The sequence below is a fragment of the Poromitra crassiceps genome (genome assembly GCF_964638095.1).
Source record: "Poromitra crassiceps genome assembly, chromosome: 10".
NCBI classification, from domain to species: Eukaryota; Metazoa; Chordata; class Actinopteri; order Beryciformes; family Melamphaidae; genus Poromitra; species Poromitra crassiceps.
The window spans coordinates 21,215,995-21,242,930 of NC_139631.1; the positions used below are offsets into that span (position 1 = coordinate 21,215,995).

A 26,936-nucleotide genomic window follows, 5' to 3' on the forward strand; every position below is an offset into this window, starting at 1 on the left:
GAAGCTGTAAAATAAATGAGATCAACCCTTGTTATTATTGATGGCATTGTAACTGTGATCTCACACTGAAAAAACGACAGAATCTCACTCGGTTAGATATGGCTGTATGCCAATGGATTTTATTCCCATCTATTTTTATTGCACTAACAGGACATTTTAGTGTCAGGCTGATTCAGGACTTCCCACATGGCTCTGTCATCACCCTCCCACACAGTCCACAGGATCTGGCACCAGCCCTGGCTCTTCTAGGAGAGTACTGGCTCATGTCATTAGGGACAGATTGCGGTCTTCATAGGGTGGGTAACGCAGATAGGTGACACATTCAAACCGCGTGCCTCTTACCAGGCATGATTTCCTGTGACAGAATGGATCAAAGCTGCAGCCCCCATGGTAGGAACCTATTCCACTGGCACCTGTCAAGTTAAAAGGTATTGAAAGAGTTGATTACTATATATTCCTGGCACCACTATGTTTGGCACAATCTGTAGTCCTATTTCTCAGTTCTGCATGACACTTAAAAACTAGAACGACCACAACGCGGACTTATGCCTCCACCATTAGTTAATTCTTGAGTCCAAATCGCCATTTGAGGCAAATTGGAAGAAATTCCGTCAAGGCGCTCCTGAGATGTTGTGTTACAGAGCTTGGAAATTGGGTGTGTGAGGTCACAGTGACCTTGACCTTTGATAACCAAAATGGAATCAGCAGACAGGATGAAATCTAATCAGTTCATCCTTGAGTCCAAGTCGATGTTTGAGACAAATTTGATTAAATTCCGTCAAGGCATTCCCGAGATATCACGTTAACAAGCTTGAAAATGGCGTTCGAGAGGTCACAGTGACCTTGGCCTTTGACCACCAAAATCTAATCAGTTCATCCTCGAGTCCAAGTCGATGTTTGAGGCAAATTTGATAAAATTCCGTCAAGGCATTCGTGAGATATCGCGTTAACAAGCTGGAAAATGGCGTTTGAGAGGTCACATTGACCTTGACCTTTGACCACCAAAATCTAATCAGTTCATCCTTGAGTCTAAGTCGATGTTTGAGGCAAATTTGATGAAATTCCGTCAAGGCGTTCTTCAGATATCGCGTTAACGAACATCGTACGGACGGACAACCCGGATCCATAATGCCTCCGGCCTGGCTATCGCCGGCGGAGGCATAAAAATACACACTCACCCTGTTAGGGCACACTTTTGTCACTTTGTAGTGACAATGGCATAAATACGTTAACAGGGGTCAAAGGTTAATAAATTGTGAAAATATACGTGTGTGTAAAGGAAAAAGTAAAAACACATTGAGTAAATGATTTATATAATAATGGTGTACAGGATTTAACAATTATGTCTTACAGAAGAGAGAGTATCTTACACATGGACAAGTTTTACATGGGAATCGCCTCTTCAACAACTTATTTCACATAGTGCAGCCAGGTTCAAAAGACACCTTTTACAAAAGAGAAGGAAACAGTACTTTCATAGAAGGGTGGGAACAGTTCCTGGATCCTTTTTTTCTTTCTTATTTAATAAAGAATGAATATTCAAAGCCAGCATCAGCAGTCCACTGGAGCATTTACAGTCTAGCCTACTATTGATAGATTTCTTGACATCATTTTAAACTGATGAGTGATCTCATCAGACACGACAGACATAGCTTGTGAGGTATCTTTCATCTCTTGCACACGACACACTCAGGACAACTCCATTTCCAGACTTTTGCCACTCCTTGTTTGAACAATAAGATTGAAGGAAAGAGGAGCCAAGATAGAGGTCACATCCTCCAGACTGATTTGTCACTTGGTTTGCAGGTTTCACCTCATCAGCAGATTGCAGGTAATTTCAATACAACCAGGGAAATATAATGGTTGCATTTAAATTAGGATGATATTATTTTTAGTTTTTACTCAGGTTAGTGGCCATATTAGGCCTATTGGTTAGAAACATGGCAATAATAATGACCAACATTGTTGACTAGTCTGGGGTTCCTACTAACAAATATATCAATAGCCATTCATCACAGAAAACACTTGCATAATAGAGAACTTAGTAAATATGCAATAATTATTAGTGTGTTAAAGGTACAGTCCCCTTCCTGGCAATTGACTAAAAAGTCTCATTAACTCCACTAGTAATTAAACCCTGTTTAATGCAATATTTATGCCTATAAGGCCTATCACCCTTTTCTCCCTTTATCAATAGCCACAAAGAGCAACATTTTGTGTGCAATGTTTCTACTGAAGGGGACATCAAATTAAGGAGTCAGATTTGGGTGATGACCAGTCCATGACATCATGTTGAGAGGTTTCAACCTCAAATTCTTGTCCACATGGCTTAAAAAGTCCAGAGCATCCTATTAAAACCCTCCTTGGTTGTTGTAGTGGTAGTACAGTGGTTGGGTTTCTGCGTCATCTTCTTAGCAGGAGCAGAGAAGAGTCCAAGTAGGCTACCTTGCCCCCATATGTATGGCTTGTTTCCGAGAGATGTGGTTATTTGGGTGCACTTGAAATACAGTCAGACATGTGATGGCAAGGGGGAACATACACGAGGCACTCGGCATTATTCAAAGGTGTAGTGAGAAATCTTCAGTTTTACCAGGTAGTTAGTACAAGGACTAATATAATTGATTGATTGACTTTACTGTTTTTGGGTGGATGTCAAGACGCGACAAGGAAAAGTTGTCTGCTGTACTGAGCAAATACTGAAACTGCAAACAACTTATTTGCGGTTTCATTACTTTTCAAAGATTTGCTGTTCCATTCCCAAATAAAAGATACTACAGCAGGGACATCTTTGTCTCAAATAAATGGCATAATCAAATAATCATTTTGCATTAAGAAATACATTGCTGCTTCACCATAACTGAGGCAGATCTGAAGTTTTCATACACATCTCTATATAGAGAACAGAAAATCAGAGGGCAAAAGTCAATGTCAGCTGACTGTAGTGTTTTAAGTGGGGAGAAATTGAATGAGGTCACCAGGATTTACCCTCTTAATCCATATGGGACAACACAGTAATCAATAACACAAGACGGCTTCATCTGAGCCACCTCTCCTTCATGGAAGTTGAACATGAGAATGATTTGTCCTCCATTTATATTTAAAGAAAATGCATTAAGTTCAGCAAAGCGACTCATCCAATATCAGCTGAAAGTTGCTTGGATAATAGAGTCCAAGCTTAACAAGTGAGTCAACCATGTGTCTAATGGCTTGCATTGCATCTGTATTGCTTTCCAGTTCACTTCAAATGGAGTGTAAAATCCAAGAATGATTCTGTTAAGCCTGAGAAATAGAGATCTAGCTATTATATTTCAGTTTTTCATCACAGGAAATATTGAATTTTGGGACAGGCAAAGGAAGATGCTAAAAAAAAAATAACTGTGCTGCAAAAACAGCACCCCCTTTGTTGCCGTTTTCAGAACAATATATGACGGCCAATCAAAAGAAAATCATAGGCAGCAAATGGCTGGAGGAGCCATTAGAGGCCGAACCTTCCAGAGAAACTGGGCAGAAGTCGAGTGGAGCTCATCTAGTTTAACTAGCAGAGACAAAAGTATGTGGGTCCTTTATGCTTGCCCTTTTGCTGCCTTTGGTGATGCTCCACTGATGTGACAGGCTCCAGTCCAGGTAAGCCTCGCCCCTTGCTTGGGTCAGGCCGCTCGACACAGCCCTTCTGCACAGACTGTCCTGGTGCAACTGAGTTAGGAGAGCTCAAATCCTGTGTTCATGCTGATGGCGTAGCGCAGCTTGTCGCGCAGGATGCTCTTCTTGCTGTAGTTGGGCAGTTTGAGCAGGTTGAAGCAAGTGGACGAGGTGGGGAGTCGACCACCAGGCTCCTTCTTCCGGATAGTGAAAAAGCCCCTAAGGACACTGCCGAGGGTATCTCCAGTGTCCTGACCACAGGAAATGGAATGTAAACATTTAATATAGTCTATCAGCACAAACATAACACATGGATGCAGGTACAAACAAACATAACAACCAGACTCCACAAAAAGCAAGGATACTGTGTGCTTTAACAATTAGGTAGTATCAATATCTTCCACCTCTTTCTTACCTGATCATCTGAGACCTCCACACAACGAATGGAGAAAGGTGGTTTGAGGTAGGCAAAACCTAGAAGAGGTGGCCTTGAGCAGCTGGTAACAAACTGTCAAGACACATCAACAGGAGAATAAAAGTGACAATTGTAAGATATATAAAAAAAAAGATTCTGGAAGAAATACTAGACTCTGCCATGTAAGTTAAACCAGCTTAAAAGCTTGTGACAGTGACAAACATAAGAGAGCTTACCTTGAGGAACATAGCCCTCTCATCAGCATTGAAGTCACTGGACAGGATGTCCCACAGCCAGATGATGACCCGATGGCTGCTGTGAAAACCTCCGTAATACACTGTGTGTTTCCTGGAAAAGAGAAAGGCAATGTTGAACAAGATGTTTCAATCAAGTAGTGTACTGGGAAAATAAGAAAAATGCTGCAATATTTGTTGAACAATTATTGAAGACATTAATTATAATTGTTGTATTTGTTCACCAAGTGTAATTGAAATTTTCCCTTCGGTTTTATTAAAATAAAACCAAAATATGGACAACAGCTGATGCAGAATCTTTCCACATATGTTTGGGCAATGGCTATAAACAATAAAGGCTATATGGTAGTATTATAGAGATGACTGAGGAAGGTTGAGATGTCTGGGATGTCACGTACTTGAGGTCATCCAGATCAATCTCAGCATTATCTCCCGAGACAAGGCGCTGAACCTCAGGGGTGGAAAACATGTGTAACCATTCCGGGTTGATGATGCTGCGGAAACCCCGGATAAACGCTGCAGTTTGCTCCTTAATCTGTGTGTGCATCCGGAAGTGCGCCATGAGGTGGATGTAGCTGATCCTGTAGGGCCGCGTGATTGGTGGAGAGATGAGGTCAGAGTTAGAGGATCTAACAACATCTCTCAACTAAAATATGTCCATACACTAGTTCACAAAGTGGATAAGAATTTACACACTTGTTTTCATTGGTGACTGGCATGGTCTTCCCTCCAGGTATCAACTCATGACAGACTAGCTGCAAGGGAACATTCAGAGAAAGTTAAGACTAAGGAGGACTTTCAGGCATTTAAATAAGTTACGTCACATGGCTCTCCATCCTTACCTGCCCCATGACATCCTCATCATAGGATAACGTCAGTCCTAGATCCCCTACATCCCCATCGTAGCGCTGAAAAACCAAACATGAAATATCCATCAGATGTTAGCTAATGAACTGGAACAACATGAGCCATGCAGCCATGCATAAAAGCCAAAAGCAACAGAAATTAGAGAATGGTTAAAGTTATTTTTGTTGACCTTGATGGATGTGAGGTTCTTGTAAAACTCGGAGTCCAGCGACGGCAGCTCATCAATGGAGCTGTAGAAGGTGCTGTGGTGGTGACCCAGGACTTGACTGAGGAAGAAGGAGGCAAAGGGGACGTCCACAACAATACCCTGAACAGGCAAAAGTAAGAGACAGAGAGACACTTTCAGGACATTATGCTCAACGTTAGAACAATAGATGAAAGCACTTCCTCAGAGAGAGCCAACATACCTCATACATGGCTTTCCCGAGCATCTTTCCCACAAACTCAAAGAGCTGCAGATGGTTCTCGTGGATGTAAGATGTCGGTGAAGGATATAGTCTTTCATTTCCACTCGTAGTCTATGGGAAAAATAAATATCACCATAATGATAAGAACTGGCGTGATCAATGTCCGCAGCAGAAGCACAGTCTAAAAGATGGAATACGATCTGCCTATGTTACCTTGAAGAGGTTGAGTGCAGGATTGAAGACTTTCTTAATGATCTCCTCTAAAAACTCTTTGAAGACGCCATCCTGATCGATACCAGCCTCGTCTACTCCCAGGTCATTAACAAACTTCACCCGAATGACGCCTTTAATGGAATTCACCGGCAACCGGCGAAGCTGGTCGTATCCATCCTTAGCAGAGGGCATTACAAGTGTTATTGTGGGATGGCTGCCATAATAAATTACTTTTGTTATCATGCAAAACATCCATCTGATGAGTCAACTCCATACCTCTAACATCCGTGAGCGGCGAATGGTAATATGGGTGACATGTGGTGAAGCAGAGCTCGTCTCCACCAATCCTAAATTCTCCTTTTCCTTTGTAACAATATTCCTGAATAACAGCACCCTCTAAAAATGGGATAGAAAATAAAAATAATTATGTATGTATGTATGTATGTATATATATATATACATATATATATATATATATATATATATATATATACAGTATAGGGTTATGTGTACACACACACACACACACACACACACACACACACACACACACACACACACACACACACACACACACACCCACACACACACACACACACACACACACACAAACAAATAGAAAATACACCAGGCCTTCAATCAAAAGCTACTGTTTACTTACATTTTTATGTGGAATGACATGAGGTATGTACTGCAGTATGAGCTGGGCCCTTCTCTTGCCTTTCTCCAGCTCTTGGAACAACACACTGGGCTTCAAGTCCCTGAATGCAAAAACACATTTTGTTTTTCTTAAGAGTTTTTACTTGATCAGAAAAGCAGACTTTCCCGATCAAGGATAATTCAATGTAATTGGTAAATGAGGGTATTTACTTGCGCAACCAGTGGTCATCAGGGGAGAATCTCCGCCTGCAGTCCCGTTCATAGAGCACCATCAGCCAGCCATGAACACTGTGGAACAGCTCCAGTTTCTCTCCCTTGGCATTCTCTGTGACAAAAGACATGCTAAGTGGCTTAAAAACACAGGTGCAGGGGAGAAAAATGAATGAATCGTCTTTGAATAGGGATCATTTTTCAGTATTTCATAACTGTTACATTTGCTGAGGGAGAACTTGTAATTTATTTTGTCAATTTAATTGCCATCACTTTGATTAAATTCAGTGAAGTCACCCACTCACCTAAGATGCCATCCCATATCATCTTGTACACGAATGTGTTCAGAAACAAGGAAATGGTGATGAGTTCTTCAATCTTGAAAGAGGTCTGTTCTTCATAGACTTCAATGTCATCCAGAATTCTGGAACGCATGAATCGCATGAACAAGTGTTAGTTTGCTAGTGTTGCTGCTGTCTGTACCGTGTTTACCTCGGAAGTGCAGTACTTGGAAATTAAAATTACGTGATGAGGTGGCGTGAGCAGTCACAGAACAGCATGAGCATGGCCAAGAGCTGTTTGGACTCCTCTGTGTCATTGTTCAGACACTCCATGAACAGCTTCAGGCCTCCCTGAGGACCGAGCTCACAGATGAAGGCCCAAAGCTTGGGCAGCAAGTCATCAAGGTATGTCAGACCTACATACAAATATAAACAGAGAGAGAAACTCCATGTTGAATTTCCCGGTATGCCTACTTCTGTGTGTGTCGTGGAGAACTGTAGCAACTGTGGCGCTCACCAGTGAGTATCTGAAGTCGTATCTGCGTCAGTGTGGAGAGAGCGGTCTGGTAGAGCACGCAGATGCTGCACACCTTCTGAACTTCAGCTGAGTCCACTCGCTTCCCTCCTATTGGCTTCAGGATGTTTCTAACAGATGCCGACTTCTGGAACGCCCGCTTGAAAAGGTCTGTCAAAACACAGCCACAACATGCAGGGGGACTCAAGATTATATGGTTATGGGAAAAGGAATACAAATCAATCAAATCGGTCAAATTTCAACTATATCCATCTATTTATTAAATTGTATATTGAAAGTAAACACTGAAACTGATCCAAATATAACTCACTCTTAACTGGCAGATTGTTTTGTGATGTGCTAGGTTGTTGTGATGGGGGGGTCGCCTCCAGACTCTCCAGCTTTTTAGAGAGGACGTCACTGAAGAGCGTCCGGATGACGGAAACACCCCACAGGTACTGCAGCTGTTTAGTGACAAGCGGCATTGACTCGTTCAGACTAGGAGGAAGAGGAAAGATTAAGTCAAGTTAGTGTGGCACATTTAAACTTTGAATCCATTCAAGTAAACAGCATCTCTTTCACTGACCCGTAGTCTACAGTTTGGGAAAACCAGCCCAGGACCGGGTGCCAGTGGGTGAGATTGGATTTCTTTTGGGATACATATCTCTGGCAGTAGGACAGCATGTCCGTCAGATCCTTCACAAAATGGTTGGCCTCTTCTTCTAGGATTTTCTCATTAAAGTAGCCCAGGTGAATCAGGTTTCCTACCATACAAGGGGAAAGAAAGACGTAGTTACACTTAGAAACTCAACTAAACAGTTCACCACACCTAAAGATATGAACAAGATCTACAAACAAATTAGCAATGATTTGATCATCATCAAGCCCAAATTCATTAGAAATTAAAATAGGGTACCCAGTAAGCAGAGTGTGTGGCTCCCCTCCAGACACACACAGATGTCCAGACACTGCTCTTCACGACTGAGAAACAGAATGAACTTGCGCAGCAGATCATGAGTCCGGATAGAGGCCATGCACTGTCCAAATAGAGCATATAGTCAAAGCTAAATCTAACAGAGGCAAATGTTATACAGTCTAACAGCTCAAATTATTATATTGTATGATGCTACATGCACACATCTGATGTATGAGTGAGTGTTTACCTCTGGGGTAAGCACACTGAGGTGGGAAACGACCGCTGGAACTGACATGATGTGAAGGAGGAACGATCTCAGTAGGTTATCCGAGAAGTGAGCAGCAATGACTGGCCTGGAAAAAGATATTGGAATTAGTTAAAGGGATAACAGCAACTTAATTCAGAGCAGATCATAAGAATCTACTACAATGTGTCTGCTCCACTAAAGGTATTGCAGCTGGAATATTAACTTATCCATTTTTCAAATAGCGACTACAGAGCCTCCAATCCCCAGCTCACCTTAATGACAAAGTGAATATTGCTGTTAGAGTGCCCTTTGACAAAGAGGGCCTGGAGCGAGCCAAGCCATTGGTCAGCAAGATCTACACAAGAAAAACAAAGAGGGCATGTCATGTCATGTAATTGTGCAGTTTTTGTGGAACAACAGCTGACACAAGCAGAAAATAGACATCACCACAAGAGTTCATTAAATCACTGGTCACAGTTGAGAAAGTGTGAACTGTGATACAGAACCTGGAGTACGGAATAGAATCCCTTCTGATTGAGATGGCCCATGATATTCTCGCAAATCCTGGTCAGTGCGGGTCTGAGAGCCTCTCCTGAAATAATAAGGGTAAAATATTTGTTTTTTGTTTTTTCCCCCCATTCCACAAAGCATGGCAGGCGATAGTAAAGATATGTAAGCAATGACAACCACAACTTGTCTTGAGACGGACCTTTCCCTCGGACTATCCTCCAAGTTGAAGTGTCAGTGAAGGTCACCAGCATGGTGAGGTACAGTGTTACCAATTTATTGTCCTGAAGTATGTCAGGCTGCAATTGACAAACAGAAAGGATAACAGTAATTGTAGGGGTGGGCAACACTTAGCCATACTGACTTACATAAAGTAAGCGAAGGGTCACACATTGGACATCATAGCCTACATGCCAACACTCCTGATTTTTGCAAGAGTCTTTCTATTTTTAACCCTCTGTCCCGCTGTGATTGGTCATTTCTCCTGTTACTCCCCCGATATATAATTGTGATACAAATCCAATGGCTGTATCAGATTTTGCCCATTTGTGAAAGGCATGAAATGCATGGCACAATGTATTTTTCTGCTTCAAAGCCAGACTTACCTTTAAATTCTTCAGCAGCTGGCAGGAGACCCAGAGAACATCTTTGATCTGTTTGAGCCAGGGAATGGTGAGGTCTTTGGAAAGAGCCAGGGACACATACCAGACCTGACAGCCAGAGGAGTGAGCAGTCACTGAGACAAGAATCACATCTAAAAAGGTTCTGGGTGTGAACAGCTAAACCTTAAACATACTCACTTTAGGTTCGTTTTCAACATCCATGCTGCCAAGTATAGCACGACAAAGCTTCTCAAACCGCTGTCCAGTGTGCAAAATCAGAGGCAGTGGATTAAAATGACTGAAACGACTGAATTACTATTGTTGTGTTTACAGGACAGTCTTCATAAAAAGTAATATTAGCTAAAAGGAGAAAACAACACTACTATTACTGTGCAAGAGAATTAGCTCTAATACTACTAGGTTTGTGTATAGTCTTTGTTATCAATCATCCATGTAAATATGAATCTATTCTAAACAGAATGGTTTATAACTCACCAATTTATCCTCTGGGCAATAAATGAATAATAACTTCCGAGCAATTTTGAAAATTGATAGTGCATTTCTTTTTGATGTTCCAGTTTCAGAGGCTTGAAAATAGTCATCAACATCTTTCCTGTTGAGATAGAGAGAAAAGATTGAGCAATTTGAGAACATGAGAAAGTGGTACATTATAAAGTGAAAACAGTCCTTCGTAGTACTTTTAACTTAAAAAAAAATGTCACCTGTGATGTTCATTCAGGCATATATTCCTGATGCTGCTTTTTTTTTATATCATATTGATCAATAATGCTAAAATGAAAATATTGGAGAGCACCTTGTTTCCTTCTGGAGTCTGCAGCGACAGAGAAACCTCCTGACAAGGGCTTGGATCTGGGTTGCTGCTCTGTCCTTCTCCTTGTGTCCCTTCCTCTCCTCCCTCGCCTGCCTGGCTTTGTCCAGGAACTCAGACTTGGAGCTTTGAGTTGCACTAAACATTGTACACGCTAAAACAAACAAACACACACAAAAGACAATAAACCAGTTGACACATAATTATAGGAAATAATATATTTCGTTTTTAGTTGAACTGATAACACAGACAGTTCTATTAAAAACACTTTTGACAGTGATGCACCTGCCTATTTAACGACAGCTCTAATCATTAGAGTGAGCATAGCAGTGAATATACCTGCGATATTTTCCAATTATAATGTTGCCTGGGCCTTGAGGCTCACTGGACGCTATACCTCCTCGATCATTTGGGTGTCTTTGGGATCCAAGGAGCAGGAAAGCAAAATCAAAGCTGAAAACTTGTCATCTCTGGAGAAATGGGCGACAGTGAAGATGGAGCTGTGTTAGCTAGCACACAGGGCTAGTTCGTCGCAAGTAAGCTTGATACTGCTTCAGAAAGGATATTTTGACATTAATTCAGCGATGTTTAGCATAATTATGGCGTGAAGTTGGATCATTTGTCAATGACAGCCTCAAAAACATAGGAAACATACCGTTTCGAAATGTAAACAATAACAGGAGCTCCGTACATTGACTGCAGCCATTAATCCCTTGTGTCGCATTAAATGATTCCGGGTAACGTTAGCAATTTCTATATCTGTACAAATCAAATACAATGTATTTATCTATAGGTTGTCTGGGGTGTACTGAAATCTTTGTGTTTATGCTGTAACAATAAAAAATAAATAAATAAAAAGTAAAAATGCTGTCCAGGCAGTTGATAATCAGAGTATTGGGGGGGGGACACTTTTAGTGAGGGGAATGTTATCACTGTTACTCCTCCAATAGCGGAAATGAGCCGACGGCAAAATAATAAACTAGTGCAAACTTCGTTAGACCATTTTTTTTTCTACAGCTGGGTGTAGTGCATAGACCGTCCCGGATTAGCTTTATTGGACGTGTCTCGTATTATATTACTTGTTTTTCCACTCGCCATGTATTTCCGAAACGAAAACATGTTGACTGTACCTTTAAACTGAACATTTACGTCATTTTTAGAAGTGCGCAGCTGTGGCCAGGAAGGAAGTGGGTGTTAGCTGACTAACGTTAACGTTAGCAAGCTAAAATTTCGAAGTCTGCTGCGGGTTCTATGGTAAATACTTTTGTATTATATCGCCAGACAAATAATAACATCTTAATAACCTTATGACGAGACAATAGTTGTTCTGATCGATTTCATAAGATAGTTTGATGTCGTTTGCTTTGTATGCTAATCCTTATGCTACAGTAAGTAACTTTAGTTAGCTAACGTTCTGACCGTAGCTGGGCTAAAATCGAATTATCCTTTAACTGGAATGGGGGACATACAGTCGAAGGTTTTATAGAGGAAAGGAAAGCCCGACGGGTCCTTGAAATCATTGAAAGTTTGTGAATTTGAGGGGGGGCAAGGCCTTGAAAGTTTTTGAAAATAGTCATACATAGACATGGGCCATTATATATGTTTGTGCAAGAATATATATATTACGTAACATGTAACACAAAACAGTTTAGAAGTGTTTACACGTTGTCATTAACATTTCGCAGTGTTACTTGTAACAATAGTTAATTAGTTAACCTCTTTGTCTGCTTTGATACTAGGTGTAACGTAATGTGTTTTTCTTGCTGTGTCACAGGAAGAGATGTCAGGAGAGAGTGTTGTGAGCTCGGCAGTGCCGGCAGCTACAACCCGGACCACTTCCTTCAAGGGCTCCAGCCCCAGCTCTAAGTATGTAAAGTTGAACGTGGGTGGGGCACTCTACTACACCACAATGCAGACACTGACCAAACAGGACACTATGCTCAAGGCCATGTTTAGTGGCAGGATGGAGGTCCTCACAGACAGTGAAGGTAGGTTGTGAGTGGGTCATGTTTACAGCATTGAGAGAATATTTGGCCCCTACTGCCACCACAGAGCTGTCGGTAATTGATGTTTCAATCTATTGTATAACCATAGGCTGGATCTTGATTGATCGCTGTGGGAAACACTTTGGAACAATCCTAAACTACCTTAGAGACGGGGCAGTGCCGCTCCCAGACAGCCGGCGGGAGACTGAGGAGCTGCTTGCTGAAGCAAAATATTACCTGGTCCAAGGCCTGGCGGATGAGTGTACAGCTGCTTTGCAGGTACTGTGGGGCTGTAACCTTTGCGATGGGTTTTGTACACCTTTAATCATCTTTGTTATTGTGATCCACCAGGTGGTGTCATTACTCTTCTATAACATGGTTTGTTTTTTGTATTGTTTTTTTTTTTTAAATAAAACTATGATCTTTTTGTCCTTTTAGAATAAAGACACTTATGAGCCTTTTTGTAAAGTGCCTCTGGTAACATCATCTAAAGAAGAGCAGAGGCTTATTGCAACCTCTAACAAGGTACCTCTCTTTTACATACTGTGCCAGTATAGAAGTGTTCAGTAAAACTGAGAAGTGCCATTGCATGTTGTTCACAACACAGACTTACAAAATCCTTTGTTTCCACACAGCCTACTGTAAAACTCCTGTATAACCGAAGCAACAACAAATACTCATACACCAGGTAAGGCTTTTTTCAAGAGAGATCGTAGCTAGCATGTAACTGTAAAGAAGCAATGTGGGATGAAATCATACAAGTCGTATAAGTCATCATCTGGTGTTTTCCCCTCAGCAATTCCGATGACAACATGCTGAAAAACATTGAGCTGTTTGACAAGCTGTCACTGCGGTTCAATGGTCGTGTACTTTTTATCAAAGATGTGATTGGGGATGAGATCTGCTGTTGGTCATTTTATGGCCAGGGCCGCAAAATTGCTGAAGTGTGCTGCACCTCCATTGTTTATGCCACTGAAAAGAAGCAGACAAAGGTAAATGTGCATTTGTAACATGGCCAGACTCAAGAGTTCTTAAAAGTGAAGATCTACTGTATGTCATTTGGATATCGTCTAATCTATTCTGTACCATTCTGTTTCCCTCCTAGGTGGAGTTCCCTGAGGCACGGATCTATGAAGAGACCCTCAACATCCTCCTGTACGAGTCGCAGGATGGGAGGGGTCCAGACAATGCCTTGCTTGAGGCCACAGGGGGCGCTGCAGGGCGGTCCCATCACCTGGATGAGGACGAGGAGCGGGAGCGCATTGAGCGAGTTCGTAGGATTCATATCAAAAGACCAGACGACCGTACACACCACCACCAGTGACCTTCCTCCCTCCACCACTGTGTCTCTCACCCTGAACAGTCTTTGCACCGCGCTTGTGCCTTAGAACACCCAGCGCCTCTCTCTTTCACTTCCACTCTTATTTGACCAGCTTTCTCCCAGTCTTCTGCTGAGAGGAGTGTCCTACAATAGTTTGAAGTGGTGAAGTGATTTTGTGTTTGTGTGTCTGCTATTCACCTTTATTGCTCTGATAGGCCCTGTTGTTGTTTTGTTCTATGTGTGTTGTTAATCATGTTCAATTCTATCACTGTTATCTGCTAGTATGCAGAAGCCCATGACCATGATGCTTACGTACATTCAGCACTGCAGGTGACCACATTTTCAACTGCGTGAATGTGACCTTGTGAGTAGCAGGAGTTATTAGAACTGTTAAGGGGGTAGTGTATTGTCCGTATCAGTTTGTTTGTGGTCCTTTTATGACATTACAGCCAGGAGAACAAGAATTATAATATGTAAGCAGCAGAAATGTCATGAGTGATTGAACCAGGTGTTATACAAGATGTGGCCACTTGGTGGCACTATTTTATCCTTAGAAGATGGTAACCAAGGCGATGTTGAAGCCTACAAGCTATTGGCAATTTAATCCTTTTTAAATTTCTTTTTTGCTAATTTTGATACAGTTGAGATATCACAGGTGGATGCAGCATTTCGGAGCAGTGCCTCCACCACACCCACGTTTGAGATTTAGCATTGATCTGGTGTCCCTTCATTCTACAGAAGTGATCATTTTAAAAGGAGGGAACCTGAGCCGTGACCTGTGGTGTTAAATGTACTGGAGTGATTAAATGATAGATGCTGAGGTTGAAATGAATGACTGTATGTAACCAGAGAGCTACCTGGTAGGAAGGGAACCCTGTCTTGTACAAGCTTTTAACAGGGAGAGAAATTAGACCCATCTTTCATCATCACATTCATCAGATGTTGAGCTGAAATTTGTCTCTTAACAATGAGTACTTGTAGTTCTGTTGTACAGATGTGAACATATGTATGTTTTATATTTATACATACTTTATCACAAATAAATTTCTACAAACTTACTTTTGCACTTGTTTTAATTAGCATACTCCCATTATCAGTGAACATATAAAATGCTACATATGGCTTCATTGATCTGAAATCAGTATGAGTTCTTTGAAGCAGTTTATAAATAATGCTGTTTAATGAATTAAAATAGCTTGTAGATTGAATGCTGCGTGTCACTTGCTGACCTCTCACTGCCATAACTAAGTCAAATTTCAGCCAAATTTGCTTTAATAATAGCACCGGAATCAGCGTATATACATACCCCTTCTTAAATAATGAATGAAAAACTATGTTCAATCTCTAACCTCTGACTGGAAGTTTATATTCTTCAGTAGAAAAGTACATTCAGTGTTTTACCAATAGGTGCAGGTACAAAATGTTCAGAGCTGTGCTGTACAGGTTGCCTTGAATAATTGCTGTAAAACAAAAATGGGCTCTGAAAGTGTTGATGTTCATGGTCAGGTGTCCATCCTGTGGGCATGGCCAGGGGTCTCTCCTTGATGAAATATGCAGGGGCTTCTTGTGTGTCCAAGTCTCAACCCCACACACGTCACCGTGCCCTGGCCCGACTGGACACCTGCAGCGATAAAGACGGTTTCAATCATTCAGTTTCCCTTTCTAGACCAGCGTGTCTAGACCAGAGCATCACATGACATGACACATCAGTAAGACTGTCCCCAGCACCCCGAGCCCAGGCCAGGCGGGCCACCATGCCACTCACCACCATGAGGTGTCCGTTCTTGGCCTTGTACGCCATCGGCTCCTGGCCAGTGCCAAAGTCCACAGCACTCTCTTTCCCTGCCTGGATTTCAATCTTGATGCTGAGAATAGGTGCACATTAATGCATGACGTTTTAGGTCTGTGTACTTGGCCGCATGTTAAATCGAACCTCTTATTCTTACGGACAGACTCACCTGCCCTGAACCACTTTGATGACACTCTGTTTGTTCGCAATTATGCTGAGTTTCGTCAAAAACTCAAACACGTGATCACACTGCATTACTAGGTCCCCCTGAAACAACAACAGGATCAAATAAAACTGTAGAAATAGCCTTATATTGGTAAAACCATGTATTTCACATCTGACTCCTATTGTCCTATATGTCTCCTTTTAATAACATTCAATAGGGTAAAGTTCCTGCACCAACATCTGGGAATTATGCAAAGAGCCAATATACAGTTATAAAGTGCAAGTGAAAGTACCATGTCATCCCATGCAAACGAATGGATAATTTTAAGTTATCAAAGAGATGATGTTGGCACTATTTCTGAGTTTATTTTCTGTTAATGTTTCACATCGCCATTGGGCATTTAAGATCTTCTCTCAGGCCAAGTTTGATTTAAAATGAGGAAAACTGACACCACAAACTTTGCTCTGCAAAAGATTGTTCAAAGTGTCTAACTAACACAGACTCACATACATGTTCTGCCATCTCAGGTTAGAGAACCAAACATGTCTGTTTTTGGCCAACTACACCTGAAGGTAAAAAGTCAAAACACACAAAAAAGCAAACAAACAAACAAACAAACAAGCAAGCAAGCAAACAAACTCTCTCAGGCCAGAGTTCTATTTGTAGCCAAAGTAGCCCAATAGAGAAGCAATGCTAAGACACCTAAAGATATACTCCATACAGTATATACGTATAGGTACCTTCTGTTTAGGGTCTTCACATGTTATGTGGAATACGATGGTGCTATCAGTCAAATTACTCACAGAAATACCTGAAATGAATCAAGTACGGCCATTTTGTTAGCACAACATAAAACACTCCAAAGACAAGTGAGAGAAACAGTCATATGGTGTCTCCTTGACCTTTGAGAAAGGTATACAGCACTCTCTGTTTGATCTTGCCATCATCTACCACATAGGCAGCTGTCTGGGTGAGGATGAGCTGCCGTGGCCTCGGTTTGAAGCCGTTCCTGTCGTATTTGATGACTGGGACACTGTACTGCAGGAACAGAGAATCATCCCACACAGTCAGTTCTGTCTGCTGCACTCCTATTTCCTGCAGATCTATCTACACAGCTTTACCTTGATCCGCTCATTCCGAATCATCTGCAGGACCTTCATGTTTATATCTTGTTCAGCTGCAAATATGAAATGATGTCAAATCAAATGATTGTTCAAAGGAAAATGGCAGTGTTTAATGTAAATGTCTGGAACTATACTCACTGATTCTGGTGTCCACAAAGGGCTGAGCAACACTCTGTGGATAACTGTCCTTTTTTCCCTTGAACATGCTACTGGTGATAAACTTCATCTCAATCTAGAAGGATGAAAAATATAAGGGCGATCAATGTAAATAAATAAATAAACAAACCAATAAATAAACAAATACATATATACATACATACATACATACATACATACATAATACAAATAATAACAATAATTATTATTATTTATTATTATTATTATTATTTATTATTACTATTGTTATTAATAATAATAATAATAATAAAGATCCATGCCTGGATAATGTGTTTGATATGTGTATAATAGTTCTGTCACCTGTGCTTTTTTCTGGGGCGTGATTGCTCTCACATATCTCCTCACCATGTTGCGGGAGTAGAGCTTACGCAAGATCTCTGATGTCTGGGTGAAAACACATCCAAGTTTAACAGAAAGAAAACTGCAATTTCCGTTTCAACTCTATTGCATTGAAGTTACAAACTTTTTGTACCTCTGCCAACACAACTGGTGAAGTTGGCCATGTTTTATCCAGAACATTTTTTGGCAGATTGATTTTAAGCCTGTTCAGCCAATTCTGTCTCACAAAAGCCAGATATTCTGAGTTGTCTGTGCTTTTTGCTTCCCCTCTGGTCATGTATCCTTTAATAAATCTGAAATAAATTGTAAATATTGTGTTTATGAAAAAGTAATAGTGGCCTACAGTATATACAGTACAAGGCCTGTGTAATTTTGATATAGTCTGTGTTTCATCCCCTTCCTTACTTCTTGATGACTTTGACAGCCCAGGCTCTCTTCTCTTTCTCCTTCCTCGCCTGTGCTCCTCTCCAACAAGTTTCAATCTTAGTGGCTAAAAAGAGCCATCAAATTTATTATAGCATGTCACTTTTCTTTACTCCCAAAACAAAAGAGCATTCCAACATCTTAATCTATGTCATGAACTTTGGCATTTACCGGCTTCTTTCTGTTTCCTGAATTCTATCTTTCCCTTGTATCCTCTATATTTGGCCTGGAGCTTCGTTGCTGCAATAAAGTATGACAATATGACAGTATGACAATAAATCATTACGCCAATAATAAGGACTGAATGACTGAATGAGCTGATCTCCACTCACCCAGTTCATGTTTACACCTCTCATAAGCGTCCTCTGTGGCAAAAAGTGTCCTCGGATAACGGATGAATATTTTGGTTCTACAACAAAATGAAACATGGTTATTGGTTTCTAATGCCAAGTTATTTGCTAAGTTCAAAGGGTACTTTAGGAAGAGCCACCCTCACCGCCCCATTTTGTATTCATGTGGCATGTAGCCCAGATGTTGGACCAGCACTTCCACTCCATCAGCAGGATCTCCTCTCCAATGGGGCCAGGTGGATGGACACATGGGTTTATATCTGTAAGATATACTCAACATGTTTTAAATGGAAATGAACCTCTCCACTCAGATGTTTAATTTAAAAGTGAAGCATAAGCTCCTGCGAGAAAGGATGAGGCGCACTGTCCTTAATACCTCTTTAAGAAGATCTCATGTTTGCGTCGATACGCAAAACCGGCACGTCTGACTCTGAGGTGCTCCAGCAGGCCCAGATACTTCACTTGATGCTTGATCAGCGCTTCGTCAAATTGTCCTGTTTGTGCGTGTGTGTGTGTGTGTGTGTGTGTGTGTGTGTGAGAGAGAGAAAGAAAGAAAGAAAGAATAGTCAAAATTAGACATTCACGCCTTGTTAGAACAAGGCTAGGTTGGAACCTAGCATATGGCCAGCGCGATAAAGCGTTCATGAGCATCGGCACGCAAATTGGACTGGACAAAGCCAGATATAGGGCCCGCTTGCGCTGGCCAAAAATAGCTACATGCACTTTTGTTAATTCCAGTACCTGGCTGCTTGGACTCATTGGATTTGAGACAGCGGACGTACCAGGCCTCCTTAGCCATGAGGATCTCTGTCAGCCTCAGCAGGCTGCTCTTAAACTGGGTCGCCACCTACAGACACAGACTAAGGGTCATATAATCCCTAACAGTTCTTCTGTCAAACACATATGGTGTAAATGAATGAGACCAGACTGCCTCTGCCAGAGAACAAGCTTGTGTTTTGCTTCAATGGTCGCTCTAAATAGAATGATGTGACACTACACGGTTGTAAACAGCGCTGCTAGCTGCCATGCACATGAGCAGCTGAGCGACACGGACAGGTCAAACGAGTGCTCACTGTATGCGGTCTTTTCCTGCTGTCTGTGTCCATCCTGGAGAAGCACTCTCTGAGTATGGCATTTTTAGACTGACGCATCAGCTATGAGAAGGAGGGATAACAGACACAGATTAACACATGCACACACACACACACACACACACACACACACACACACACACACACACACACACACACACACACACACACACACACACACACACACACACACACACCAACTATAAAGTTGCTACTGAAGACTGCCAAATTTACTGAATTCCCCTCTTGTATTATTTACAGTCAGTCTAAAGGGGTACTTAATAATTAAGGAAGCAGTTGAGAAGAGTCCCCTCCTCACCCCATTCCTCGTCTCAAGTCTAAAGTCAGACACACGTGCACTTACATCTTTTATGTTTCTGTACAACAGATCGTTGTTTTTGTCCAAGAAACCTAAGATGTCACAACAGAAAAAGACATTTAGGACAGTGTGCAGCGATGCAAATGAAAAGGCTCAGATGTTTAAGGGCCAAGTAGCAGGGCTCCAGATTGTGGTTTCTTTTTACCCACAACACAGTAGGTGACCTCCCCGGCATAATGCAAGAGACGGAAATCTCCCCTCTCCAGAGTCTTGCGTGTGGTTATGTCAGCCAGCTTGTGCCTGCAGTCAGCGGGGCAGAGAGACACAGAGGGATGGAGAGTGAGATCCATTAACAGCAGAGCCTGAGTGTCCGTCTCCATCAGCTCACTGTCAGCTCCCTCACAAGACATCAGTCAGCAGAACGCTGATGAATGGATGCAGACTTGAGCATCAAGGGATTGGTCAAGTCTTGAATTGCACAATAGTTCTGAGAAGGGCATTGTATTTAATTAAAGTGTCTCCTCAGTGCCATTAATGTGCAAAGCCAGAACATGGGTGATGCAGTATAAACATTTCAAAATAATTTAGATAGAAAATGAAGGTATGATGCAAGTCTCCATTGCCAAATTGTCGCCTTTTTAACTTCTAAAGCTAATAAACCGTTTTGTGTGTGTGAAGGAGACAGTTTTACCTACTTTTGAATTATTTTTTAAATTGTGTGGTAGGTAAGTCAACTCACGTGACAAAGTGAGGGTGACTTCCCATCCTCTCCTCTAGTCTCTCCAGAAAGGTGAGATCTGTGGGGTCTCCTGGCCGGAGACACTCCTCATCCTGCAGAAGAATCACATTTTCACATGATATTTGACCTGGGCGTCTGGGTAGTGTAGAGGTAAAAGCACCTCCCTGCCATCGCAAAGACCCGGGTTCAATTCCCTGCAGCGGTACTTCCGGCTTGGTCAGACATTCCTACAGACACAATTGGCCGTGTCTGTGGGTGGGAAGCCGGTGGGGTATGAGTAGTGGTCACTGCACTAGTGCCTCCTCTAGTCGGCCTGTTCGGGGAGAGGGGCGCGTCGGATCTACCGGGGCGGCATGGGGTGGCAGCTGCCCCCCTAAAAATTGCCTTGCCACCCCAGAAAAGTTGAAAATAAGACAAGATAACAGTAACAAGATCTAAGGCATCCATTGGGACCATGTCATGCTATACAATGTACAGTATCAGCACTCAGCCTACAAAGAAATGTCAATGTTCACACACTACAGGTGTCAGGCCAGCCTGTAACATTTTAACATTATTTCAGAATGTGGTTTCTTGCTGAGAAAATACTTATCTTAGTCTTCCCAGAGATAAGCACGAAGACGAAGAACCTTCTGGATGTTCTCTGATGTATCAACAAATGTTCCTCATGTATCTATCATTGTAACATGTTAGAATAAGAACTCCAGTTTTCTATTGGTTGCATTTTATGACAAACAAATGTTATCTGACCTTGCACGTCAGCAATGTTGAAAGAAACCACATTCTTACCCACAGACAGAATGAGAGTAAATAAATTAAATCCAAGAAATATGTTTTACTGGCATAGCCTATAGGTAATTAATCACTTCTACCACACAGATCACTGCACAAGGGGAAGCCCTTATACACTCTAAACTTTCAACATTTGAATAGACGCCTATCATAACACAATGTTTATTACAGATTTATGACTACATAAACTTGACACAGTGCCTTAGCTACATCTCAACTTAATCTTCAGGTTCCCAGCTTTTCAGATGTGTACCACTTCTAAATGACACACTGTTAACTTGCTATCTCACTCTAAACATACCCTGTCCCCCCTACAAAAGACCAAAAAAACATCCTGGGAGGGAGGGGTTGAGTGGAAGAGATTATTTAAAAAAGAAACATGAAAGGTATTTGTTCATTTAAAAAATATACTCATGTTCGTTACTTGTAACTCGTTACTACCCACCCGTAATACCACCTTTAGATATTTCTATTCAATGCTTACTTAAGTCACAATAATGTAATGTTTTTTAGTTGAAATATCTTCATTTTGGGGCTTTTCCAAGCAAGTATTGATATAATAATAATAATAATTTATTGGATTTATATAGCGCCTTTCAAGACACTCAAAGCACTTCACATATCAGGGGAGGGAGGGGGAGGGAACTCAACTCATCCACCACTGATATGTGATTGTTTACGATTAAATCAGCAAATACTGTCTATTTCTGCCAGCCCTTCAAATCTTCATGCCACCCTCTTGCCACCCCATGAATATTTGTCTAGATCCGCCCCTGGGGAGGGGAACTGCCACACGTTACGTCCTACTGGTGAAACTCCTCGCTGTCAGGTGAAAATAAGTGGCTGGCGACTGCACATGTATCGGTGGAAGCATGTGTTAGTCTATGGCTCTCCCCAGATCAGCAGAGGGGGTGGTGCAACGACTGGGACAGCAGAGGCGATTGGCCAAGTACAATTGGGGAGAAAATGGAAGAAAAACCGAGGGAGGGAGAGAGAGAGAGTGAGAGAGAAGTTGAACACAAAAACATATTTGCCCTGAGCAACATCTTTTGTTTTACGAACTGCTGTCCTGGTACATATTTCAGTTTCCTCAGCGCTCACCAGTATTGAAATGATGCCTCTGTGTTTCTCCTCAACCAGGTCACAGATGATCTTGTTGTTGAAGAACTGTACCGGCTCCCACTGGGAGAATACATGCAAGGAGACAGGATGTAAGAGAGTGGATCTAATCATGGATCTCTATTCAGCATCCTCCAGTGAAAATACACACTATGATGTGAACCACCATCTATTCACTGTGTGGATCAGGTCGGTTTACCTCAATACCCTCGGCCTCATACTCCTCTTGCTCAGACTTGAGTGTGAGCTGGATAAACAGCTGCTGCAGCTTCTCATTGCAGTAATTGATACAGAACTGCTCGAAACTGAAAGGGAGAATAGGCCAAGATCAATTACAGCCAGCAATGACGCCATCTCACAAATTGAAAGGAGTAGAAGGGGGAAAAAACTAACAATTTTGAATTAAGCTATAAAACAACCTTCACCAGGATAAAAACACACATACACACATGCACGCATGCACGCGCACACACGCACACGCACACACACACACACACACACACACACACACACACACACACACACACACACACACACACACACACACACACACACACACACACACACACTAACGGCAGTGTCAAACTGTAAAGAAAGGCAAAGATGACTGCCTACCTGTTTGCATAGAAAACCTCAAAGCCATATATGTCTAGAAGCCCTATAACAGTCTTCTTTAAAGGCTCCTGGCAGAAAATAATACCGAAAGACAATACATTATACTCTTTATACTTCATACTCACTGCCTGGGATTTGTCAGTTACAGTAAAATCTGGTCCTGACTCCTAACCTTATTCTCCATGGACTCATTGATCGTCTTGACCAGCCAGGAGAAAGTCTGTCCATAAATGGCTTTGGCCAGAGCATCTCTCACATAGATGGCATGATCAGTTGTGAAGGGGCTAAAGACCTTTACAGTGAGACAAAACAATAGTTATATTTCAAGCCTACATAGCAAGGGACAAAAGATCGTATTTTATATTTTTTATGAATCAAAACATTGACATTATTGAAATTTAAGTAACTCGATCACACCTCCTCAGTTTTGGCTTCAATCTTCCTGTATGTTAGCCCCTCTTGGAGTGTTTGAGCATCCACTCCTAGTAGCTACAGAGGAAAGTGATGTGAAGTTATTATTATTTATTGGCTTGACTTTTCTAATAATTTGTGGGTGTCTGAGGAATTATTATGGTATATTCTTACAGTTGAGACCCAACCCAACTCTGTATTGTTGTTCAAGGTGGCATAGCCTTTACTGTCAGGCTCAAACTGGACATTCCCTAGGTGGAGAACGCTTGCAATGATCTCAAACAGGTACTGCACAGAATGAATATTAGTCAGGCATTGACAAACAAGTGGGCAAGAGTGATCTGTTTAAATCAAAGAGCATCTATAGCCCCTTTACTTACATCAATGTTACTCTTATCAATCTCAAAGACATTCAGGGCATGTGTGACTGTTTTCCAATCATTTTTGTCATTGATGGAAGACACAGTGGAACACTCTCCCTGTGAGAGAGAGTAAACATTTGGTCAAAGCACAGTATATATACACCTAGCCCATAACTGGGTCACAGAGTTGTACATACTTGCGCTATATAGTTGTAATGTTGGCAGTCTCTCTCCAGGCCGAGCTGCTTCAGCAGGTCTTCCTCTCCTCCCTCCACCAGCTGGTAGAAGATGTGGAAGTTCCTCTCCCCGTGGTTCTGATGGACTACCCGGGACTTCTCCAGCAGGTAGTTCAGGATGTGACCTCCGACAGCTTCCCCCTATCGGTATCAAGCATTGGTATCAAGTCAACTTCATCACAAACAAGTCTTAAGTGCCAGTTTTTGTGGGAAATGTAATCTTAAGAAAAGCATTAAGAAAGTTAAGTTGGTATTCATCAAAGTAGTCCTTGAGTATTTACTTAATGTTCTGCTTATTTTGCTTCCTAAGATTAAAAAAAATAATAAGCCTCTAAATGAATGAATTTCTAAATATTAATAGATTAACTTGAGTCTTACATTTTAAACTACACGATTTATTGGCCGGCCCTACTGGGTCAAGCAAATATTGGGGGAATTGCACTTAAAGACATTGGTAAAAAACGGACTATTTCCTTTCCTGTGTGACTTCCTAAGATCTAACTTAAGAGTACTTTTGTGAGACCGACCCCTGATATTTACCTCACTGTCAAACTGCATGTCCATATACTTCCCAAACCGACTCGAGTTGTCATTCTTCAGTGTTTTGGCATTGCCGAAAGCCTGTGGAGAAACACAAACATATCAAACACAGTGCTTTTTTTAGTCTTTCATTATAATGACATCTTACACACATCTTACACATAAATGAGCAAACCTACATAATGTATGTACATATGTACATATGTATGTATGTATGTGTGTGTGTGTGTGTGTGTGTGTGTGTGTGTGTGTGTGTGTGTGTGTGTGTGTGTGTGTGTGTGTGTGTGTGTGTGTGTGTGTGTGTGTGTGTATGTATGTATGTATGTATGTATGTATGTATGTATGATGTACATACATATGTATGTATGTATGTACGTACGTACGTACGTACGTACGTACATACGTATGTATGTATGTCTCTGTTTCATTTTCCTCAGACATCGTCGGCCTGACAGCATGCATATTTGGAACGGGTACCAGCAGGGGTCCCGAGCAGACGGTGACAGGGCCAGATTTGTGAATTAGGTCATTAGGGCTGACTAAATGGACAAAAATGGCTAATTAGTGGCCAAAATGAGTGAACACAGGTTCAGCACCATGGAGAGCTCCATTCATTAGCTACTGATGGAGCACACCTGAGCGGAGTTGGAATCATCCAGCGAAGTGACAGAGGAGGAGGATGCATGCCAACTCTGTGAGCAAGGCCTGACTAAATGGCCAGTGATTTTGTGCTCCAATGTGTATCAGAACTAGTGTAATGGAACCGTCTGACCTCTAGGACAGGGTTGGACTTGAGCATCTTGTCCCTGACAACGGTAAGCAGAGCGGTGCTTGGACAGGCGACAGCGTAGTACTGCAGAATCTTCTTGGAGGCCTCCGTCTTCCCTGCTCCGCTCTCACCGGAGATGAGGATGAAGTGATTGTTTAACTCTGTGAGCATGGTGTGGTAGGCGTTGTCTGCCAAGGCATAGCTGCAAGGATACAAGGATACAAGGTTACTATCAAGAGGATTTCAACATTTAAGTCAGGTGTGTATGAGCTCGCAAACAGCTTGTGAAACACACAATGACCTACTATACATGCACACACATTCATAGTTCTAATACACTCACATGTGTGGTGGCAGCTCAAAAAAGTTGACACCCATATAGAGATCCATCTGTTTGCTGTTGTAGATATCCAACTGTTTGTAAGGATTGACAGACACCAACAGAGTGCCAATGTAGGTCTACAAGTACAGAAAAAGAGAATGACTTCAAAAGATATCATTTTCTAAAGATGTACACACACACATTCGGTTAGGAACAGTGTTTAAATCAGTCAGTTCCCAGACTCACATAGATGAGGTCCTTGCTGAAGCGTTTCTTCAGATTGCTGAGGAAGGCCGTGTCTGTGACCTCATCCAGAAGCACAAAGTCCTGGATTCCCACCCGGTCCCTGGCAATCAGAGCCCCCTCCATGTTCAGCTGACCCTGGGCAACAAATTGCATCAAGGAGATAAATGCAAAGTCAATGGCAATAACCAACTTTCTTGAGTCTTAGTGCTGAATTCCTTGTGGGGGAAAAAATGTATTAGAGTTGAGTTTATTAACTATAAGCTCAGCTAAGCAAACTGTGCTACAAATTACAAAAATAAATGAATCATGTTTGTTTTCCACAATACTAAAGTTGGAATGCGGTTGGATAAATTAATGTATGAATTAATGGCTCTGTGGGGGAGGACGGAGCTGAAAAAGCACCAGAAAAAGCACAAACATGGTCCCTGTTAGTTTCATTGAAACCAGAGGTCTAGAGGTCTTATGTGGCTTTGAAGCAAAGCCCTGTGATTGTGCAGATGAACAGACAGAAGCTAATGATCGCTACAGAGCACACAGGGACCTCGGCTGGCAGCCCATAGTTCACTAGAGCTGACACACCAACCAAAACACAACACACTGGGCAAATGGAATAGGGGAGGCCAAAACAGCGGCACATTTAAGAAGCATAGTGGGAAAAATTCCACCAGTCTGTTTTGCATTCTCAACACCAACACTTAGACTTAGACCAAAGGTTTTCACAGCTTTTGTTGGTTTTGTATTTTTTCCCCTCTCTCTCTCCTTTGGAAGCAGAAGTCCTTTGATTCTCAACTCTCTGTAAAAACATTAAAAAAGATAATCCATTGGATCTAATTGACACAAAGCCCTCCGCCCCCCCACCCCCAGCCCGCCCCTCGCCCATGGTCCTCATTTCTTCTGAGAAAGGCCAAGTGTTTTTGTCCTGTAAATACCACGGAGCAGAGACAAAAAAGACGTTTTTAAAATGCAGTCTACAATCCATTACACATATTCCCCCTGCATATCCATTCAGTAATTATTCATTAGAAAACATTTAACGTCACAGTGAATTTCACACTAGGCAGTCGAAACACAATAGAGGAGATTTGGCCTATTTTGGGGGTGAGGATGGAGGGGGGGGAGTTGCTGGTTGTACCGAGGAAG

General features: G+C 41.9%; 3 protein-coding genes across 3 annotated transcripts; 1 reads left to right on the forward strand and 2 right to left on the reverse strand.

The window, feature by feature from the left end:
• Window positions 1-1,333: 1,333 nt before the first annotated feature.
• ube3b (ubiquitin protein ligase E3B) lies at window positions 1,334-11,273 on the reverse strand. The gene is made up of 28 exons (XM_083644281.1): window positions 11,217-11,273; window positions 10,901-11,031; window positions 10,547-10,715; window positions 10,228-10,345; window positions 9,931-9,990; window positions 9,736-9,840; window positions 9,333-9,429; window positions 9,130-9,215; window positions 8,896-8,978; window positions 8,624-8,729; window positions 8,377-8,497; window positions 8,047-8,224; window positions 7,792-7,958; window positions 7,464-7,631; window positions 7,191-7,362; window positions 6,971-7,089; window positions 6,666-6,780; window positions 6,457-6,556; window positions 6,072-6,191; window positions 5,796-5,972; window positions 5,583-5,693; window positions 5,345-5,482; window positions 5,151-5,216; window positions 5,005-5,063; window positions 4,707-4,889; window positions 4,291-4,402; window positions 4,055-4,147; window positions 1,334-3,890 (listed from the first exon to the last, which is right to left on the reverse strand). Exons 3-28 carry the CDS (start codon window positions 10,705-10,707, stop codon window positions 3,699-3,701), a joined length of 3,207 nt encoding a protein of 1,068 aa, XP_083500407.1. The 5' UTR covers window positions 10,708-10,715; window positions 10,901-11,031; window positions 11,217-11,273; the 3' UTR covers window positions 1,334-3,698.
• A 314-nt stretch (window positions 11,274-11,587) lies between these two features.
• On the forward strand, window positions 11,588-14,912 carry kctd10 (potassium channel tetramerization domain containing 10). Its single transcript, XM_083643893.1, has 7 exons — window positions 11,588-11,815; window positions 12,336-12,549; window positions 12,656-12,825; window positions 12,985-13,071; window positions 13,182-13,234; window positions 13,343-13,538; window positions 13,652-14,912. The coding sequence occupies exons 1-7, from the start codon at window positions 11,813-11,815 to the stop codon at window positions 13,868-13,870; spliced, it is 942 nt and encodes a 313-aa protein (XP_083500019.1). The 5' UTR covers window positions 11,588-11,812; the 3' UTR covers window positions 13,871-14,912.
• Window positions 14,913-15,461: 549 nt separating this feature from the next.
• myo1ha (myosin IHa) lies at window positions 15,462-25,944 on the reverse strand (the record flags this gene model as incomplete). The annotated part of the gene is made up of 31 exons (XM_083644176.1): window positions 25,797-25,944; window positions 25,572-25,687; window positions 25,232-25,430; window positions 24,460-24,540; window positions 23,881-24,060; window positions 23,702-23,800; window positions 23,496-23,609; window positions 23,328-23,399; window positions 23,083-23,202; window positions 22,911-22,978; window positions 22,495-22,600; window positions 22,278-22,358; window positions 20,385-20,476; window positions 19,851-19,945; window positions 19,691-19,737; window positions 19,309-19,389; window positions 18,977-19,082; window positions 18,612-18,729; window positions 18,382-18,495; window positions 18,218-18,294; window positions 18,057-18,125; window positions 17,868-17,952; window positions 17,596-17,755; window positions 17,424-17,507; window positions 17,085-17,178; window positions 16,944-16,999; window positions 16,725-16,860; window positions 16,563-16,633; window positions 15,826-15,923; window positions 15,633-15,732; window positions 15,462-15,488 (listed from the first exon to the last, which is right to left on the reverse strand). Exons 1-31 carry the CDS (start codon window positions 25,917-25,919, stop codon window positions 15,462-15,464), a joined length of 3,069 nt encoding a protein of 1,022 aa, XP_083500302.1. The 5' UTR covers window positions 25,920-25,944.
• Window positions 25,945-26,936: the final 992 nt, after the last annotated feature.